At 43.7% G+C, this 22,470-nt stretch overlaps 1 protein-coding gene across 4 annotated transcripts in view; it reads right to left on the reverse strand.

The window, feature by feature from the left end:
- Positions 1–1,486: 1,486 nt before the first annotated feature.
- Positions 1,487–22,470, reverse strand: part of fbxw2 (F-box and WD repeat domain containing 2) — a 66,967-nt gene continuing 45,983 nt past the window's right edge. For 3 of the 4 annotated variants that reach the window (XM_085925265.1, XM_085925263.1, XM_085925264.1), the window contains exons 6-8: positions 10,460–10,546; positions 7,241–7,410; positions 1,487–4,139 (exon numbers count right to left, since the gene is read on the reverse strand). In XM_085925265.1, the coding sequence (XP_085781391.1) occupies positions 3,851–4,139; positions 7,241–7,410; positions 10,460–10,546 (546 nt within the window). In that variant the 3' untranslated portion in view covers positions 1,487–3,850. The remainder of the gene's footprint in view (positions 4,140–7,240; positions 7,411–10,459; positions 10,547–22,470) is intronic. The other variant, XM_085925266.1, reaches the window with a different exon arrangement.

Below are 22,470 nucleotides of genomic sequence, written 5' to 3' on the forward strand. Positions count from 1 at the left end.
GCAGAGCTTTTTCCACGTCCCGGGGGAGGCGGGGGACATTGAGTCCGAGTGGACCTTGTTCCGCGCCTCCATTGTTGAGGCAGCCGACCGGAGCTGTGGCCGTAAGGTTGTTGGTGCCTGTCGTGGCGGCAATCCCCGAACCCGGTGGTGGACACCGGCGGTAAGGGATGCCGTCAAGCTGAAGAAGGAGTCCTATAGGGCCTTTTTGGCTTGCGGGACTCCGGAGGCAGCTGACAGGTACCAGATGGCCAAGCGGAACGCGGCTTCGACGGTTGCTGAGGCAAAAACTCGGGCGTGGGAGGAGTTTGGCGAGGCCATGGAGAATGACTTCCGGACGGCTTCGAGGAAATTCTGGTCCACCATCCGGCGTCTCAGGAGGGGGAAGCAGTGCACGGTCAACACTGTTTACAGTGGAGATGGTGTGCTGCTGACCTCGACTCGGGATGTCGTGAGTCGGTGGGGGGAATACTTCGAAGACCTCCTCAATTCCACCGACACGCCTTCCATTGTGGAAGCAGGGCCTGGGGACTCTGAGGCGGACTCTCCAATCTCGGAGGTCGAAGTCACTGAGGTAGTCAAAAAACTCCTCGGTGGCAAGGCCCCGGGGGTGGATGAGATCCGCCCGGAGTTCTTAAAGGCTCTGGATGTTGTGGGGCTGTCATGGCTGACACGCCTCTACAGCATTGCGTGGACATCGGGGACGGTGCCTCTGGATTGGCAGACTGGGGTGGTGGTTCCCCTCTTTAAGAAGGGGGACCGGAGGGTGTGTTCCAATTACAGGGGAATCACACTCCTCAGCCTCCCTGGTAAGGTCTATTCAGGGGTGCTGGAGAGGAGGATCCGTCGGGAGGTCGAACCTCGGATTCAGGAGGAGCAGTGTGGCTTTCGTCCTGGCCGTGGAACAGTGGACCAGCTCTACACCCTCGGCAGGATCCTCGAGGGTGCATGGGAGTTCGCCCAACCCGTCCACATGTGTTTTGTGGACTTGGAGAAGGCGTTCGACCGTGTCCCTCGGGAGGTTCTCTGGGGGGTGCTTCGGGAGTACGGGGTGCCGAGCCAACTGATAAGGGCGGTTCGGTCCCTGTATCACCGATGCCAGAGTTTGGTCCGCATTTCCGGCAGTAAGTCGGATTCGTTCCCAGTGAGGGTTGGACTCCGCCAAGGCTGCCCTTTGTCACCGATTCTGTTCATAATTTTTATGGACAGAATTTCTAGGCGCAGCCGAGGCGTTGAGGGGGTCCGGTTTGGGGACCTCAGCATCGCGTCACTGCTTTTTGCAGATGACGTGGTGCTGTTGGCTTCTTCAGTCCGTGATCTCCAGCTCTCACTGGAGCGGTTCGCAGCTGAGTGTGAAGCGGTCGGGATGAGGGTCAGCACCTCCAAATCCGAGTCCATGGTCCTCGGTCGGAAAAGGGTGGAATGCCCTCTCCGGATCGGGGATGAGATCCTGCCCCAAGTGGAGGAGTTCAAGTATCTTGGGGTCTTGTTCACGAGTGAGGGCAGGATGGAGCGCGAGATCGACAGGCGGATCGGTGCAGCGTCGGCAGTAATGCGGACTCTGTACCGGTCCGTCGTGGTGAAGAAAGAGCTGAGCCAAAAGGCAAAGCTCTCGATTTACTGGTCGATCTACGCTCCTACCCTCACCTATGGTCACGAGCTATGGGTCGTGACCGAAAGAACGAGATCCAGGATACAAGCGGCTGAAATGAGTTTCGTCCGCAGGGTGTCCGGGCTCTCCCTTAGAGATAGGGTGAGAAGCTCGGTCATCCGGGAGAGACTCGGAGTAGAGCCGCTGCTCCTCCACGTTGAGAGGAGCCAGATGAGGTGGCTCGGGCATCTCATCAGGATGCCTCCTGGACGCCTCCCTGGGGAGGTGTTCCGGGCATGTCCCACCGGTAGGAGATCCCGGGGTCGACCCAGGACGCGCTGGAGAGACTACGTCTCTCGGCTGGCCTGGGAACGCCTTGGGATCCCCCGGGATGAGCTGGAGGAAGTGGCTGGGGAGAGGGAGGTCTGGGAGTCCCTCCTAAAGCTGCTGCCCCCGCGACCCGACCCCGGATAAGCGGAAGAAGATGAAGGTGAAGAAGGTGAAGAAGGTAATTTGTAAAGAGACAGTTGCCTTAGTTGTCCTAAGTTCATTTTGTTTCACTTGTCAATCACCATTGTTTAAGGATTTCAACCTAAGGAGACACTACCAGACTAAAGATGTTAACACACACCACAAGCTAACAGGGAGTGACCGTGCTGATAAAGTGAAGCAGCTCCAAGCAGAACTGGCATCACAACAGCGATTCTTCATGTGGGGCTGTGAGTCAAAAGTATATATTACTAAAGCAAGCTATGAAGTGGCCATGTTAATACTGTTGGTGTTATGAACCTGTAGAAATGAAACAAACTATTACTTTCTGAAAGATGTTGTAAATGACATGAGCAAAATTCACTTGTTTTAAGTTTTAATAATAATAGACAACTTTGCATTACTTATAACTCCTGTTTAAAATGTTCATGAGGCAAAGATAATTTTAAACTTGTGTAAATTTAAGGTATTTCATACAGTTTGTTCAATGTTATCTGACTCTTCAGATATGAATGAAAGGTAGCATTTCTGTTTTTAGAGTTGTTCAGATCTGCCTGAATTGCTTATATTTGGTTATTTTGTCATTGACATTCTTTTTTTCTCTAAATTTCACCACAGAATCAGTTTATTTTGTTTTGCATGCTTTAATCTGCTTTCTTGCAGGTAAAATGCATTCTCAATAGGGTTTAAGTCTATTAACTTGGGCAATCAACGTTTTTAAGCTTGTTTTCCCTTATAATTCCTTTATTGTGACAGTGTTTGAATTTGCATCTTCTAGCACCATGATGAAGGATACGTTTGGTTTCATCTTTATTTAAAAGAACAGATACATCATCCATCCATCCTTTTTCTGAACTACTTATCCTCACAAGGGTCGCTTGCATGCTGGATCCTATCCAAGCTGTCTTGGGGCGGTAGGCAGGGTATCCCGAACTGGTCACCAGCCAATAGCAGGGCACACACAAACTAACAACCATTCACACTCACACGTTCAAACAATTTGGAGTTGTCTTTGCAATGTGGAAGGAAACCGGAGCACCCAGAGGAAACCCACGCAGGCACAGGGAGAACATGCATACTCCACCCAGGAAGGATGATGCCAGAATCGAATCCTGACCCAGAAGAGTGCGCTACCATGTCGCCTACTTTTTATTTTTTGTGTGTGTTATTCCTTAACAAAGATTAGTGAGTCGGTCCCAGAGTAGGTCACTCAAACCCAAGGGATTGGTGACATTATTGCAATGTTTACAGACAAGCTTATGCTTGGGATCATGAGAAAATATTTTTTAAGCATTAGCCTAGTTTGAAGAACCAATGTAATAGGACAGACCTAGTCAATCAGATGATCCAAAATCTGCTTAAAAAAAAGTCGACTAAAAGAAAAAGATCAAACTTTTATACAAGCCATAAAATACATGGAAATGAAAGCTAAAAAATCTGTTATGTAATATTAATTTTTTTATGTCAAACCCAATTTTTTTCAGCGTAACTGTAAAGTTCTAGGAATTTGCTTCATTGTTCAATTCAACACAAATGTTTATTAAATGTGATGTACAATAAATGTGTGCAGTTATTTGTAACTCAAAGATTTTAGTCGAGTCGCCATTGCCATGCCATGTGCTGTACTTTGTACTTCTCCAGCCAGGGGTGGTGGTGGGGTGTTGTAGGATTAGATGGAACTGAGGAAAATACAATCCTCAATTAAACCATACTTTATGTTCATAACTAAAACATGATGTTGCAAAATTGACATCGGTTATTTTCATATTGCCATTAGCCATTTTCCTTCCAAAGGACTAAGTGAATGCTGTGGTCTGGCATGCTTGTTGCAAACACCAGTCCAGAGTCATTGTTCCCATCCAAGCCATTAAGCCAAGATGTCACACCAGCCAGGAAACTGGACCCACGTTTAGATTTTCTGTATGGTGGTAGAGGCCAGCGACCTGAAATGGACTCTGTCCTGAGATCCATCACATAGAGGAAATCGTTGTCAAAGAGGAGTGCGAAGACCTCACCAAAGCTCAGCAAGGACAAGTTGGCGGGATCCTGAACTTTTATGACCCTGGGAAAATAAAATTTCTAAATAAGAGTGACGAGAAAATGTAAGGTACAGACAAATTGTGATACAATTAATTAGGAATCTCTTGATTCTGTTTTCCACAATGTAGAGATGTAAAGTGGAGAGAGAACATCACACAAATTCACACTGCAAGTTTCCCCAAGAGTTTTCTTGAGCTGCCACATCCCCAAACCTTGGCCCATTCCTCACCATATTTTTGTGGGTTTCGAAAAAAAATGCACTAATTATAGCCTAAAAATATTAGAACGAAACACACACTATTTTGGATGTATATTATACACTGCTCAAAAAAATTAAAGGAACACTTTGAAAACACATCAGATTTCAATGGTGAAAAAAGAAAAGTTGGATAGCTATACTGATATGGACAGTTTAATGTCTCAGGAACAAAAGGATGCCACATCTTTTGATGGAAATAAAAGTTTTCAGCCTACAGAGGGCTCAGCATATAGACACCCCCAGAATCAAAGTGAAAAAATTATGTGGCAGGCTCGTCCATTTTGCCTAAATTTAATTTCTGCAATTCAAAACTCTTTTCAATATCTTGTGTAGCCCCCACATGCTTGTATGCATGCTTGACAACGTCGCCGCATGCTCCTAATGAGACGACTGATGGTGTCTTGTGGGATGTCCTCCTAGATCTGTCTAAGGGCATCAGTGACCATGGGTGCAAGTATTTCATCCCGATACCTAATGGCAGTCAGACTGCCGTTCTCTAGCCTGTAAAGGTCTGTTCGTCCCTCCATGGAAATGCCTTCCCAGACCATCACTGACCCACCACCGAACCGGTCATGCTGAATGATGTTGAAGGCAGCATAGCGCTCTCTTTGGCTTCTCCAGACCCTTTCACATCTATCACAGGTGCTCAGGGTAAACCTGCTCTCATCTGTGAAAAGCACAGGGCGCCAGTGGCGGACTTGCCAATTCTGGTGTTCTATAGCAAATGCCAATCGAGCTCCACAGTGCTGAATAGTGAGCATAGGGCACACTATAAAACAGTTAAAAAAGATCAAGAGTGAGGAGATTGAAATGGCCTTCACCTGCAAAACCAGTCCTGTTTTGGGGACCATCTCGTTGTTGCCCCTCTAGTGTACCTGTTGTTAATTCCATCAACACCAATGCAGCTGAAAGTGATTAACAACCCCCTCTGCCACGTGCCTGACCAAAACCTTATCAGAAAAGTGTAATTGAATTCATGCCATACCGTGATAAAAAACTGTTCCTTTAATTTTTATGAGCAGTGTATATGTGTAATATTTAGAAATTGAAACACCATTGTATTAAAAAGGTTTTATAAGTTTGTTTAGAAATTTAAACACCATTGTATTGAAATTACCAACACAGTGTTTCTTATTTGCCGCTCGAGGGCACGGGTGTGTTGCAAATCAATTGGGAAGTAGTTTTCCTTCCTTCTTTCAATGCAAACTGTCTACATTCAGAATTACCACACTACACTAACATGATGCATAGTGAAACCAAAGTGAGTCATGGTTGCGCATCAATCTTCTGTTGCATTGTGGTCCTATCCACAATATTAAAGGCTTTTAAACCCTCCTCAATACATTTACGCACCATAAACCGTTCCCATTTTCTCAATAACCATTCCCACACTGTTCTGTGCATGTATTGTAAACACCATTGTATTGAAATTACCAACACATAGTGTTTCTTATTTGCCGCTCGAGGGCACGGGTGTGTTGCAAATCAATTGGGAAGTAGTTTTCATTCCTTCTTTCAATGCAAACTGTCTACATTCAGAATTACCACACTACACTAACATGATGCATAGTGAAACTAAAGTGAGTCATGGTTGCGCATCAATCTTCTGTTGCATTGTGGTCCTATCCACAATATTGAAGGCTTTTAAACCCTCCTCAATACATTTACGCACCATAAACCGTTCCCATTTTCTCAATAACCATTCCCACACTGTTCTGTGCATGTATTGTATCTTTACAGTAAATAAATGAACAAACAGGCGATCTTGTCATGTGTCCCGACTCCTTCTGCACTGGTTGGTGCTTCTTCCCTCAAGTGTAGCCAGCTGCCGCCTCCAGTGCTTGAACTCAGTCACGTCTGCAGTGACGCACATTGCTCAGAGGCACGCCCCGCGCGATCAGGGCTCATTGGCGCTGTCCCGACTCCTAGGCAGCAGTGTTTTTTTTTCTTCCTATGTGCACGGCAGCCAGCCGTGCACCCCGCTTGTCCTCAGAGAAGCACATCCTGCTCTCATTGCTGCTGTACTGACTCTTTCCTTCGTGTGTGTCACGTCCTCTCTCGCCCTGCTGGCCTTCCGTGCAAGACCTCGGTGGCACCCGTTGCCAATACGGAACTGCGCATACTAATCGACGCTGATCGCCACCACCTGTCCCATTCGCTGGTGAGTCTTCGCCATTTCGTCTGCTTTGACACACGCATGCCTGCCACCTGACTCCCGTTTGCCTGATCCGCTGTGTAGCGGATTGCTTGGCTGGTTGTCTGCCTTGACACACACATGCCTACCACCTGATTCCCGTTTGCCTGTCTTATCGGTAATTCGGTGCATTTTGGAGACATTTCCATTTTTCCTTGGCTTCTTTCTAAACATTAATAAAAAAAATTACTCGGGGTGTCTAAACTTTCGATCTCGGATCAGCGGACGAGCAATCATGTAATAAGAATAAGTGATGACGATGGAAGGGTGCTCAGCTCATGGACAAAGGACAAACCGGGAACAAGTTTATCTTTTGGTTTTCATGCCACGTTTGTAGACCATACCCCTGCAGAGAGACCCATATCAATTTATCTCTCAACAGCCAAAACAATTAAATGCTCTCCTTGAGTTCTAGCAGATGGCACGAGGTAAAATAAATCTGTCACCGTCTGATACAATTCATAAAACAAAATACAGTAAGACAGGACCTGTGACTTTTCACCCTGGTTGACTGAATTTGTGAATAAATTAAGAGATTATCATTATTTTTACTTTATTTGACAATGTCTTTAGTTTGAGTGTGCTATGAGTTTTTGTTTAACTAAAAATATGGTCCAGATTCAGCAAAGGTTGAGAAACACTATTAGACAAGGTTTGTTTATAATTTTACCTGAGAATCTCAAAACTGGCAAAATCCCACAGATGTACTCCGATGTCAGAGCTGCAAACAATGTGGCGTCCATCAAACTGCAATCGGGGTTGAAGGCTGATGCTGCGATTCTCTGACACCGACAGTGTCTTTAAGCACTTACAATTAATTTCTTTTCCTAAAGGCCAGATCTGAAAAGAGAAGTTAGGGTTTGATCCATATTATGGAGAAAACATATTTAAGAAAATGATACAAAATCAGGGTGAAGTATCTATTTGTCTGTTGAATTACACACAGGGCTGATACTACATACCTGGGTCAAAATGCTCATTTTAAAAACAAGTCAAAACAATCATCAAAAAAAGAAGTGGAAAAAAAGACTATTAAATGATGATTGATGGAAAAAAAACTTGCAAAAATGTAAATGTAAAAATAAATAGCAAAATCTTTGTAAATGGCAAAAATAAAGGTAATGTAAAATAAAATACTCATGGTTTATTAATGATCAAATGCAAAAGTCATTATCCAGTCCTCCCTTGTGTTTCCCCAAGAAAGAAAGAAAGAAAGTCGGACAAACTCGCGAGATGAGCCGAGAAGAGCCGCATGCCAACTCACTCCGTTCGTTATTACATTCTCGTTACTCTGAGGATTGCGTCAACTCTAATCATGCAAGTGGGAGCAGTAAAGCCATCCTAAAACACAAGGACGCTCCTAAAGCAATGGAACAGTGAGCGCCCGGCGCGCTGCGGTTGCGCAATCGGACCAAATTAAGCTCCACTTAAATTTTGGAAAGTCCATTAGGACTTTAAAAATATTTTCGAAATGTCAGCGACGGCTCTCTCACAATAGTCTCCCTCTCTCCCTCCTTACTTTGTGATGATTTGATTGTGGCATGAGCTGGGCTCATGAATTTTTTTCTTTACATAGGGCTTGACATACCTCAATTTGTGAATTTGTCAAACTACTGTATTGGCCCGAATATAAGACGCCTTAATTATAAGACGACCCCCTCTTTTTCAAGACTCAAGTTTGAAAAAAAACTTTTTGAACAGCAAATTTAAAAAATAAATTAAAATAATTACAGTACATCTGGAACAAATTATCCTGTCGACCTCTTGAAAGCGACCGCTCTGAGGACCACAGAAAGCTTTTCTCTGATTGTGAGCATTTTTAAGGCGATCTTTTAGAGCTCTCCATCTCCGTACATTACACTCTGTGACACCATATTTCACAGCCGCTTTGCAATACTTTGAAAACTCTGCCTCATTTATCACCATCATCTTGAGGTTTGCATCATAACTTCTCAGCTGCTGGTTAACCTAGCCGATCTTCGACCCACTTTTCTCCAGATTGTTGCTACGTTTCTGTTGGGGAGCCTGAAGACTGTATAGGGGGTTGGCTCGGAAGGTTATGCTCTTTTCGTCCCCGGATGTCGGTCAGAACACAGGAGGGAAGACGTGGTTCAGTTTTGATTGCTTTACTAAATTATTGGCAAAAAAGTAACAGGCACTGTTGCTCAACATTAAGACTGTTTCTTTTCCATTTGTGTGTCTAAGCGTGTGGAGGAGTGGAGAGAAGAAAAAGGGGCGACGTGTGGGAAATGGAAGAAAAAGTTAATTGGCTTAAAGTTAAGCCAAGAAACTGGCAAAAGGGTATAGGCATACGTTTGGTCGTAAGGATGTGAGAGCAGGTGTGTGAATGTGATTCTTGTGTGTGTGATTATTGTATGAAGCGTGTGAAGGGTGTGTGTGGTGTGTGTGTGTGTGTGTGTGTGTGTGTGTGGGGGGGGGGGTTCTGCAACAGACAAATACAGCACGTAAGTCAACACTCAACTTCTGACGTCACACATTACATAACTGACTAGACGTAACGGTTCCACTATACTAAATAACAATAAATGAAATACTGTCGGCAACACACCAAACATAATTCATCGAGGCAACAAAATACATTTGCTGGCGACCGTTAGTCGCCGTGACGCTGTGTAACGGCTACTCGTACGATGCGAGGAAAACTTAAAGAAGCGCGCCGAAGCTATCAATCAAACGGCGCACACACGAAACAAACCGCGATTAGACAAACGGCACAACAGTCGACAGTAGTAACAATTAAATGTATATACTCACTTTGTGTCAAAGACGCACACGATCACAGCAACACACTCAGTCGATAACAGCAACTTTTAACTTACCGCTGCGCACAAGTTCCAACAACCTGAGGTAACTCACGCGAGACTTAAGGTGCGGTGACGTAACTGTCCAACATTTTAACATCGACATAGGAACCTTTCTAACAGTTTTTCCATTTTCTGTTATCTGTTCTCTTGTTCTCTTCTCTTTTCTTTCTTACTGCTATTTTTATATTTTTTTCTTCGTGTTACTGCTATTTTTGTTTTTCATGACAGGGCTTTGCTTTGGCCTGGAGAGATAAGTTCTGCATTCGCTTTAAAGATTTCTGGTGCCATCTAGCCTTGTGAATGGGTATAATGTCCAAGTGTCCGAATGTAAGACGACCCCCACTTTTTCAGTCTTATTTCAATGCAAAAAAACACCGTCTTATATTCGGGCCAATACGGTACTTCAGCACTCTGATCTGGACCGGTCTGGTATTCTGGATATGATCCGTTTTGCTTTATGTAGATTTTGCAGTTGGACGTCTAGCTTTCTTTCAGTTGACAGCCTTCTTTGGCGCCATCACTTTTGGATTTTTGTGGCTATAAATGTTGGATTTTTCCCGTTTTCTTTCTCTATCTGCTATCACAGACTACATAATGTATGCAGCCTGATAGTTGTTTTTGGCTTATCACTAACAGTTTACAGCTGTATCTTGGAGTGTCCTACTCCATCGGCAGCCTGAACTGACCTAATGATCTAATTAATCACATTTTAATCTAATTTCTGATAAAGGTCGCCAAATAAAGATTTTGAATTCCAGCACATGAAAAAATTGTAGTGTATGAATAATCAGTTGAATACACTAAGAGGAGGGAATTTGAAATCCACATTTTCATTAGTTAAGTGTACTTGATAAAATAGATTAAAAAGAAAATATCAGCACACTTATTAGCCCAGGCACAATTTCTATAGGCCCTGGGCCAGTTCTCTTTTTTTCCCCGCTGTTTTATACCTTTAAAAGTTAATTTTCTAAATGAAATTGTGCAGGCACCTTTTTTTACATGAAATGAAGAACAGTTCTGAAATAGTGAATAAGTGCATCTTGGAGTTAGAACATCAGCATTACCTTAATTTCATACTTATCAGCACTTAGGAGGATGTAATCACCAGGACTGTGCACCACAGACTCCACTTCACTTTTCTGTAGTATAACCTGTATGAAAATTAACATGATTTTAGGGTCCTTTTCTAAAACCCTTCTGATACATGTGATCCTAAATTATATCAACCCTTGCGGACCATCAGGTACCGGCTTTTTAGTAATACCCAAAGACCCACAGTGAGGGATCGTTCCAAGTATTTGTCCCCCTTAAATACGTCAGGGCCACGGAAAGCAAAGACAGTCTTAGTCTTTAGTCTAGTCTTTAATTCATTATGATGCCATTGCTTTATGTGTAGCATTTATCTGTTTTTATTATTCCAATATAAGACATAGCAATTTATTAATTGAGAGTTTGAGTTGAACTCCCTTTGCAACTGGACTTCCTCTGTCAGAGGCCTCAAGTAGTGCGTGTGGGCGACAGTGTCTCCGGCAGCCTCACGCTGAGCACGGGGGCCCCTCAAGGCTGCGTGCTCAGTCCGCTGCTCTTCACCCTGCTGACGCATGACTGCACTGCAACCTACAGCAGGAACCACGTGCTGAAATATGCCGACGACACGACTGTGGTGGGTCTGATCACCGGTGGCGGCGAGACTCACTACAGATCGGAGGTCAACCTTTTGGTCGCTTGGTGCAGGGACAACAACCTTCTGCTGAACGTCAACAAGACCAAGGAGATTATCATTGACTTCCGGAAGGGTCACGCCCCCCATCTGCCGCTGACCGTCAACGGAGCTGTGGTGGAGAGAGTGAGTAGCACCAGATTCCTGGGGGTGCACATCAGTGAGGACCTCTCCTGGACCACCAACACTGCGTCGCTGGCGAAGAAGGCTCAGCGCCGCCTGTACTTTCTGCGGAAAATCAGGCGGGCAAGTGCTCCTCCCGCCGTCATGACCACATTCTACCGTGGCACCATTGAGAGCGTCCTCTCCAGCTGCATCGCTGTGTGGGGTGGTGGCTGCTCTGAGTACAACATGAAGGCCCTGCAGCGCATAGTGACCACTGCGAGTAAAATCATCGGGGCTCCACTCCCCTCCCTGAAGGAGGTTTACGCCTCCCGTCTCACCCGCAAAGCGGCTGCGATTGGGTGTGATGAGAGTCACCCCGCTCACTCTTTGTTTGTACTTCTGCCCTCTAGGAAGAGATACAGATGCCTGATGCCACCAGACTCAGGGACAGCTTCGTGCTCCAAGCTGTCCGGATCCTGAATTTCCTCCCCCCTCCACCCTCTGCTACATGACGTCCTGTTCTTTTGCGCTATGATCTGGCTGTCTGCTATTAGCGCGCTTGCTCCATTTTGCTGCTCTTATTTGTCTGTTTATTATTTGGGTTATTTGCTTATTACTTATTCGTTGCTCTTGTCTGTTCGTTTTTACTCTTTGTGGTATTTGATGTGAGTGTTATGTACTGTCTAGTCACCGTGGGACGGTGGGAAACGTAATTTCGATCTCTTTGAGTGCCTGGCATGTGAAGGAATTGACAATAAAGCGGACTTTGACTTTGACCTTTTATTTATATTCTGTTCATCTTAATATGTTTTATACTTTTCCCGCTGTTGTTAACTCTTACTGATTTTCATATGTTTTCTCTGTGGTTAACACTTACTGATTTTACTGTTTTTTAATTTTGTCCGGTTCCCCAGTTTGATGCCCTGACCACTGGCGTGCACACACATGGCAATCGAAAGTAAAATGAAAATAAATAAAGAGTCACTTTAGTGTACCACATACCAAAAGATTATATTGTGCAAAGGAGGTTGCATGATGTGGATGAATCATCAGGGTGGGGTGTCTGATGAACTTGGTGCTACCCCATGTGTTGAATTTAAAAGTAATAATCTGTGACCAGATAATCATCGGCCAGAAGACGGATACAACCCTAGATTTATTTTGCAAATAGTTTTTCTGACAAGGGTGATGCAGCCACCCAGTTAATGCAAAAATATCTAGGCAAATCCTATTTGTGCTCTATTAATTAGTGCTCTATCATAGCATCATGTTTTCATAGACTACTCAAGTATCTTGTTTAAAATAACAGTTAACCTGATAATTCATATGGACTATATGCACAGAGTGATGTGTTGTATTTCCAGTCAATTCTCAAGAGGCATCCCACTTTCCGGTACTGCCCACATATACTTCTATTCTTCTATATTCTTCACGGTATAACTGCTTTGATGAGCAGTGTATGCAGGGAGTTTGCAGAGATAGATTTGTAGTTACAAATAACACCAAGGTCTGCTATCTGCATTTTCTTCCTGCTGATGTGATAATGGAACGGTTAACCCCACAACACTAGAATTTACAGATTTGATTTTGACAGTTCCAAGCTTTGACGTGTTATTACTCTGTTTATTTTACAGATTAACAATGTTCCCGGCCTTTTAATTTTGTCTTTGTTTGCTTCCATATTATTCCCATTTGAGTTCTTTTTGATGACATGTTTTAGTTTTAGTCTAGTCTGTGTAAAAATCTGTCATTTTAGTTTTTATTAGATTTTCCGTATTTTCTGGACTATGAACCATAGCTGAATATAAAATGCACAATCTGAAATTCGAGGAAAATCCTGTTTTGTTCATATATATAAGCCACACTGGACTATAAGACTCGGGTATTTTAATGTTTAATTTTCATATGTAAGAGATTATGCACAAATCATCATGTATAATTAAAATCATGAAAAAAAAATCCATAGATAAGCAGCAGTGGACTATAAGCCCCAGGCTTCAACACTTATGCAAAAAGTGGCCTTTTATAGACCGGAAAATACGGTAGTTATGTTCACACTAGTTTTACCCATTCATCCATTTTCTATATCGCTTGTCCCCATGGGGGTCGCAAGCGTGCTGGAGCCTATCCCAGCGGTCATCGGGCAGTAGGCGGGAGACACCCTGAACCGGTTGCCAGCCAATCGCAGGGCACGCAGAGACTATCCACATTCGCACTCACACCTAGGGGCAATTTGGAGTGCTCCATCGGCCTACCAAGCATGTTTTTGGGATGTGGGAAGAAACCGGAGTGCCCGGAGAAAACCCACGCGGGCATGGAGAGAACATGCAAACTCCACACAGGGTGGGTCAGAAGTGGAATCGAACTCGTACCCACCTAAATGTAAGGCGGACGTGCTAACCAGTGCACCACCGAGCCACCCACACTAGTTTTAGTCTAGCTTTAATCACTTGAAAGTCTGAGCATTTTAGTCTTTTTTTACTTTTGTTAGAATTGTGGATGCGTATTTAAGTTTTAATTGAAAGAAACTGATGACATTTAAGTGTTTTTAGTTTTAGTCAATGACAATTAATGAAATTTTAGCAGTAACACTTTAGTTAAAGGTGCTTCTAATCAACAGCCAGTTAAATGAGCTCATTCACCTGCTGGTTGAGCAGAAGCATCAATATGTAAAGACAAAAGTTGTTTCACAGGCTGCGTCCTCCAAAGGCTGTTTTTTTCAGCCACTCTTTTGTGATGTAATTTCTGGCACAAAAAGACCACACAGGGTGACCAAATTTATGCTGACACACACAACCTTTAAATCCCACCTTTAAATGTAACTTTCTTTTCCATAGCAACGGGCCCTGAACAAAGGCTCCATTTAAAAAAAAAAAAAAACTTTCTTCAGAACATATAAACACAACAGTCAGTTGGTTGTATCGACTTTTGTAAATATGCCAGTTAGCCATTTTAATAACATAAATGTATTTTTATTCAGATTTGTTACATGAGTAACAGTTAAGTATTTTGACTGGCTTGTCTTTTTTACTTTGTTGTTAAAAAATACTATTTAGTGTGAAGGCTGCTTCGTAGCAGACTTTTGTGACGCCCACATTGCTTCACTTCTCCACTACAGCAATGCACTTGACACTACTTGACACGCTCACTCATCCAATCTGTCGTCTGGGTCAAGCTCTTCTTCTACGCAGGTGTTTGGCGTTTCTCTTCCACGCATATGTTTAGTGTTTCCGGAGCAGTATTCTTCTTGAAAGTTCCAGGCACAAGTGGCGTGTCATTGCTAGACAAATCATTTTTGCTAGTTGTTAATTTTTATTTTGCCTTGACCGTCAATCATCATGCTAGCGCTTCTTTGTTGTCAACGTCTCTGATTGGTCAATCGGAGCGAGGGATTCTTATCTATCTTACCGTGATTATAGTAGGCTGGCCATGAATTAGTTGTCTCGCTTCAGTCCTGTCTCTTTTCAAAAAGTTTTCTATTTGTCTCCATCGAAATTTGAATCCTGAAATTGTTTTTTATTTTATTTCACTTTGTAGTTCAGAGGTCCCCAATCACTGGGCCGCGGACCGGTACCGGTGCCAAGCTGAACAGGAAAAAAAAATAAACAATTTTTTTATCGACGATCAATTAATTTAGGTTAAGACGCTCGTCTGGGTCACGCGACAAGTTTCCCCAGTCAAGCCCGCAAAGCTAGCAAAAATGAGTAAGACTTTATTTTGAAAAATATTTTAAAAAATTGTCGATTCTCTCCCAATTACATCCGTCGGTTCAGGTCAAGACGCTTGTCTCGGTCACGTGACGTGTCACCTCAGTCGAGCCCACGAAGCAAGCAAAAATGAGCATGAAACAGATGTTTGGAATGCTTCTTCACGAAGGGAAAAAGCCCAATGAAGAGATGGAAGAAGAGGCTACAACTTGTAAGAAAAGCTGCATTTAAAAGAACATTTCTGGAGTCCTACTTAAAATATGGATTTATCGTCACAGGTGACTCTGACGCGCTAAGTCCACTCTGCATAATATGTGGCGACAGGCAAGCTAACGCGGCAATGGAGCCTTTAAAATTGCTTCGGCACATGGAGACCAAGCATCCTGCATTAGGACAAACCTTAACCACTTCGGGTGTCATTGTCTCCAATTACACCTAGATGGGACCGGCTCGTTTCTGAGAAACAAGCTCAGTGCTCCCACTAATTACACGTAATGGTGAGTTTTATTAATAGAATTTAATAGATAATAAATAAATAATTACTAATAAATAAATAAATAAAAAATGATGTTGTTTATACTTGTTTTTATGCTAGTCGTGTCATTTTATTTCATTGTATTTATATAGTTATCATAGATGTATTATTTATTTATATAAATTAATTATTTGTTTATATAAAGGCCGGTCCGCGAAAATATTTCTGACATGTAACCGGTCCGTGGCGCAAAAAAGGTTGGGGACCACTGTTCTAGTTTGCTTACTCTCTAAGGGAGGGAGGGAGAGAGGAGAGCAAAACTCATTTGCAATCAAATGCGGTTTTAGTTGCTCCATCTCCTTTTCCAGGCTATCATCAATATTGCCAGACATGAATTGATATTTTCTAAAAATCCATGATATTAAAAAGTTAACTTCAGAAATACTGACATTTGTTAAAGTTGATGATGATGATGACGATAGAACTTTATTCATCCCACAGCAGGGAAATTTACTTGTCACAGCAGCGTACACGAGTGCAATAATACAACTGTCAAATTTAAAAAAGGATAAATAACAGACAAGAACAGACAGAGCTGACCATCTTATTCGGTCTCCCCCTGTCCCGGTCCGTACTGCCCCCACCCCAGCAGACCACAGCTGAGGCCACCACAGAGTCATAGTAGGTCCTGAGGATCGTCCTGTACGCACCGAAGGACCTCAGTCTCCTCAGTAGGTGGAGGCGACTCTGGCCCTTCTTGTACAGGGCGTGGGTGTGATCAGTCCAGTCCAGTTTGTTGTTAAGGCGAACACCCAGGAATTTGTAGTTCTCCACTACCTCAATGGATGTTCACCTGAGTGAAGTGGGGTGCTGTCCTCCCGAAGCTCACAATCATCTCCTTCGTCTTGCTGGTGTTCAGCTGAAGCTGGTTGAGCTCATACCAGTTGACAAAGTCTTTGAAGACCGTCCTGTATTCCAGATCGATCCCCTCCAAAACATATCCAACAATGGCCGTGTCGTCGGAGAACTTTTGGATGTGGCAGTGTGCGGTGTCGTGGGTAAAGTCCGAAGTGAACAGGATGAAAAGGAAAGGAGAGAGCACCATACCCTGGGGGACCCCTGTGCTGCAGCGCACCACGTCAGACTCACAACAATGTAACCTCAACTGCAGCCTGTCGGTGAGGAAGTCGGTTGTCCATGCAGCCAGGCGCTAGTCCACACCCGCCTTCTCCATCTTCACCCTGAGCTGGATGGTGTTCAAAGCGCTGGCGAAATTGAAGAACATGATACTCCCAGTGCTCCCGATATCCTCCAGGTGAAGCGGTGTTCTGTGCAGTAAATAAATCACTGCATCGTCCACCCCAACACCAGGCCGGTAATCAAACTGCAGGGGGTCCAGCTGTGCTCCCACCAGCGAACGCAGGTGACCCAAGATGATCCTCTCCATAGTCTTCATCAGGTGGGAAGTCAGGGCAATAGGCCTGAAGTGGTTAGGCTCCTTGTGGAGCAGGAGGTCATCCACAGGGTTGGAACTTTGTTCAGGCTCAGGTTCAGGTTGAACAGGTACATGACCACGCCACTCAGCTGTTCCGCACAGTCCCTGAGCAGTCTCGGACAGATGCCATCTGGCCCCGGGGCCTTCCCTGCCTTGGTCTTTCTGACCTGACTCCTCACCTGAAGATCTGTAAAGGAGAGGGGGGTGTTGGAAGACTGGGGTGATGGAGTGAAGACTGAAGCGTGACTTCGGGGGGTTAGGGGGGGTTGGTGAGCTGGAGCGTTGAAGGTGGCAGGCTGAGGTGCGGAGCGGGGTGAAGGGGCGGGGGAAGGCGAAATCAAATCTGTTGAAGAACAGATTGAGTTCATCTGCCCACTCTTCGTCCCCATCAGCTGGTTTTACCATGGCCCGAGATGGATTGCAGACCCCTGCAGATGTTCCTGGCGTTGTTAAGCCCCATTTGCTTCTCCAGCCTCGTCCCGTAGTTCTCCTTACCCTTCCTGATCTGCAGCCGGATTTTCTTCTGGACTCTACGCAGCTCCACCACGTCCCCTGAACCAAAGGCTCTCTTCTTCCCATCAAGCAGAGCCTTTATCTCGGAGGACACCCAGGGTTTGTTGTTGGGAAAATACCAGACCAACTTGGAGGGCACAGTGGTCTCCACACAGAAATTAATGTTGTCCGTAATGCAGTGGGTCACGCTGTCAATGTCACTGCCATGGGGGCTACAGAGAGCTTCTCAGTCTGTATTTTCAAAGCAGCCTCTTAGCCTGGCAGTAGATTCCTCAGACCACAACATCACAGACCTCCTCTCAGGTGGACGCTGTTTTATCACCGGGGTGTAGTCTGCGACCAGATGGACGAGGTTTTGATCCTTTTTTTCGTTCCGTTTTTGACCAAGTGGGGGGAGGGGGGATGAGGTGTATGCATTCTTGATATTAGCATACAACAGGTCCAAAGTTCTATTGTTTTTGGTGTGGCAGTCGACATGTTGAGTAAAGGTGGGGAGGGAAGAGGCCAGGGAAGCATGATTGAAGTCCCCGGAGATGATGAGGAGGGGTCGGGGGTGCTGAGTTTGAAGCTTAGAAACAATAGAGTGGATCCGGTTCGTAGCGGTAGCAGCGACAGCTGAGGGATGGATGTACACAGATGTACGATAACGTGAAAACTCTCTCGGGAGGTAGTATGGTCGCATGCTAACCAGCAACAGCTCCAAGTTACTAGAGCAGAATTGCTCCTTAACACTGACGTGTTTACAAACACAGTGAGTTAAAGTTAAAGAGTTAAAGTCCCAATGATTGTTACACACACATTTGGGTGTGGTGAGATTTGTCCTCTGCATTTAACCCATCTCCGTGTGATTTTGATCCATCCCCTGGGGGAGAGGGGAGCAGTAAGCAGCAGTGAGCAGCAGTGAGCAGCAGTGAGCAGCAGTGAGCAGCAGTGAGCAGCAGTGAGCAGCAGTGAGCAGCAGCAGTGCCGCGCTCGGAAATCAGTTTTGGTGATCTAACCCCCCAATTCCAACCCTTAATGCTGAGTGCCAGGCAGGGAGGCAATGGGTCCCATTTTTATAGTCCTTGGTACGACCCGCCCGGGTTTGAACCCACAACCTTTCAGTCTCAGGGTGGACACTAGGCCACTGAGCTGGTCCCCCGTCTCTCCTCTTACTGCTTTCCATAACTCTCCTCTCAGCCCGCACCACTTGAAATCCATCCAGGGAGAGGTGTGAGTCGGGCGAGAGATCGTTCAGCCTCGTCTCCGTGAAGCACATGGGACTGTGTTCGCAATATTCCCGCTGCGTCCGAGCTAGCGCAGTTAGCATGATGACCAATGGCAAGCACGTCTCTTTCGCTTCCTGCGCTTTACTCCGGCTCGGCATCCTCTTCTCCGCGGCCGTATCTCCTTGGGGATCTCTGGTCGCAACCCGCAGGGAAGGGGTGTGTAGTGCCAGGCTAGCAGCTGATCGCGGGTGAAGACAACGGAGTATGGAAGGCTCACCCGACGCCGTACCAAAAAGTTCCAAAATCAGTAAAGAACAAACTACGAATGTTACAATGTGAACATCCATAGCCGCGTACTAGCCTAATCAATAACGTGAGAAGGAGAAAACAACAAAAAACTCACTAGAACACACAGAAAAACACTAAAAGAAGGGAAGAAAGATCAGAGCTGCTGACGAAGGAAATTGGCATGTCAGATGGCGAACTTGACCAACTGTTTAATTTGGATACAGAAGATGAGGACTTGGACGGATTCGCATATGAATATCAATCGACAATAATGTGATTAGAGTACATGGTTAAACAGTAGAATAAAGTATAACCGAACTCACTTTCTTGCGCCTGTGTTTTTTTTGTTTTGTTTGTTTATCGTAAATCATGGTATGCATGCGCCCTGTGATGCGGTGTAACCTATGTGTGTGTTAAATACAGTAATGGCACACAATATTGAGACTGCCCCCTTTAGTACGGTGTGCCCTTTGGTCGTGAAAATACGGTAATGCATGCCTGCTATATTTTGGTCATAAGCTTTTGTGATTTTACTCGGGTATATGGTAGTGATGGTGAAGCTGCACACCTTCCGGCATGATTTTGTAGGGAAGGACCGGTCGGTAACGGGGATGGGTGAAGGCGAGCAACCCAACCGGCTGCGTCATCCCTTTAGTCTGCATAGACTGCAAGGACTCTGGGCCGTTACCTACAGCCGTGCGACACCAGCACTGACATCCGTTTGACATTCGGCTGAAGCAAGCGAGAAAGTCCCAAATTCTGACAAATATTGCTGACTATATGATAAAGATATTAATTAAGCAGCAACCTTCACACATTTTTACCCATCTTAGGGGGCAGCCATTTTGACAGCAAATGGCAAAATGGCTGCCCTCTGAAATGGGGAAAAAAAAAAAAAGAGTGGATTTTGCTGCTCAATTTATATTGCACGATTACAAGATTAATCAGAGCACTGTGGTCATACGAATGCATAACATTACAACCTTAAAGGCATAGCAAGAGGGTAGCAATTCAGTGGGTGAAAGGCAAATTTGCAGAGGAATGCAGAAATGGACATCCCCAAATAGATTTTTTTACAGCAGTTCATGCAAATAAAAGCCATGAATTATGAAGGCATTTTTGGAATTTGAGAAAAATACTGATTTGTTGATTGTCATCCCAGACTCAAAATTAAAACTGCATATTGTTAGCAAAGTTTATTTTTTATAAATTAAACAATGTTATAAATGTATTAATGTTTTTTTACTCAGCATGAGACTTGACATTGTTCTGTTGTCTAAGAGTGTCTGGTGTATGAGTGTTAATGTTAGTTGATTAATAAATTAATTGTTAAATAATTATAATGGGACAAAACAATATTCATTAGTGTTATTAATTTATTATTTTCACTCTGTTATTGTTTGATTGTTTTTTTTAGTTTGCAAGCAGAAATGGTTGTTTTAAAAAGAAATATACCGTAATTTTCGGACTATAAGTTGTGGGTTTTTTCATAGTTTGGGTGGGGGGACTCAGGAGCTACTTAAATGTGAATTTTTTCACAAATTTTCAAAATTCAAAAATCAGCGATGTAGTGGAAACCGCGATAAACGAACCGCGATGTAGCAAGGGATTACTGTCATTTGAACTGCAAGTCAGCAGCGCGGCGGTTGTTTACAAAAGGACAAAGGATTTGATCACGGGATGACGAAGATGCCGATGGGCCCCACGTTTGAAGGGTTTAATGATTTGGAGTGACACAAGGTTTGAAAAACGTATTTATGTTAGAGTTATTTGATATATTTTATTACGGGTAGTAACTTGTATATGTTATTATCGTTACAGTTCAATAGTTGTTGGCTCGTTGAACTCTTGTTTTGTTAAATAAAGAGCCGTTTACCAAACCCACGTCTTTTCTGGTACTTAACGCTACAATATAGTTATGAACTAGATCTGTGCGGCGCGCGTTGTTGTTGACATAAAGGACGAGGAATTTGATCGATGGATTTAATGATTAGGAGTGACACAGATGGTTTGATAATGTTGTTATACGATAGTTATTTGAAATATACTTTATATATAGTTATATGGGTCAGTGGAATAATTAGAAATGCAACTTACGAGTCCGACGTCAGCGGCGCGGCGCATATGCAACGCATACGCGGCATTGTTTAAATAAAGGACGATCGATGGATTTAATGAATTGGAGTGACACAGATGGTTTGATCAACGTGTTATTTATGTAATACTTATTTGGAAAACTCTGAATGTTACTCAGGCCTGTTCTCAGCTCCTTGTTTGTGTTAATGTCACGTTAGCGTACCGTATCGTTTAGCCTGTCGTTGCTGGTTCACGTCTGTTCTTGGTGTTGGATTTTGACAAATAAATTTGCCCCAAAAGTGAGACTTATATGGTTTTTTTCACTTTATTGTGCATTTTATGGCTGGTGCGACTTATACTCCGGAGCGACTTATCGTCCGAAAAATACGATATACACTATATATACATATATAACAAATACATATACAATGTCAGTGTCATTTCCTCAGTGTTGTCCCATGACAAGATATAATTAAAGCATTGCAGAAATGAAGGGTGTACTCTTTATATATATATATATATATATATATATATATATATATATATAGCGGCTCGGTGTGGCAGTGGGTAGCACGTCCGCCTCACAGTTAGGAGGGTGCGGGTTCGATTCCACCTCCGGCCCTCCCTGTGTGGAGTTTGCATGTTCTCCCCGTGTCCACGTGGGCACTCCAGTTTCCTCCCACATCCCCAAAACATGCTTGATAGGCCGATTGAGCACTCCAAATTGTCCCTAGGTGTGAGTGCGAATGGTTGTTCGTCTCTGTGTGCCCTGCGATTGGTTGGCAACCAGTTCAGGGTGTCCCCCGCCTACTGCCCGATGATGGCTGGGATAGGCTCCAGCACGCCCGCGACCCCCGTGGTGACTAAGCGGTTCAGAAAATGAATGAATTTGTGTGTGTGTGTGTATATATATATATATATATATATATATATATATATATATATATATATTATTATATTATATATACATATATATATATATATACATATATATATATATATATATATATACATATATACATATATATATATATATACATATATATATATATACATACATATATATATATATACATACATATATATGTATATGTATATCTTATATATATATAATACGATATATATTATATAGTGCGACTTATACTCCGCACTATATATATATATATATATACATATATATATATATGTACACATACATATACATATACACACACACACACACACACACACACACGCACACGCACACGCACACGCACACGCACACACACACAAACCGGATTCGGTTGAAGTTGGGAAATTGTGTATAATGTAAATAAAAACAAAATACAACGATTTTAAAATCCTTCTCAACCCATATTCAATTGAATACACTACAAAGACAACACATTTAATGTTCAAATTGATAAACTTAATTGTTTTTTGCCAAATAATAATTAACTAATTAAATTTCATGGCTGCAACACGTCCAGTAGAAGTTGGGAAAGGAGG

Source organism: Syngnathus leptorhynchus, chromosome 12, assembly GCF_054491065.1.
Source record: "Syngnathus leptorhynchus isolate UIUO chromosome 12, UIUO_Slep, whole genome shotgun sequence".
NCBI lineage: Eukaryota > Metazoa > Chordata > Actinopteri > Syngnathiformes > Syngnathidae > Syngnathus > Syngnathus leptorhynchus.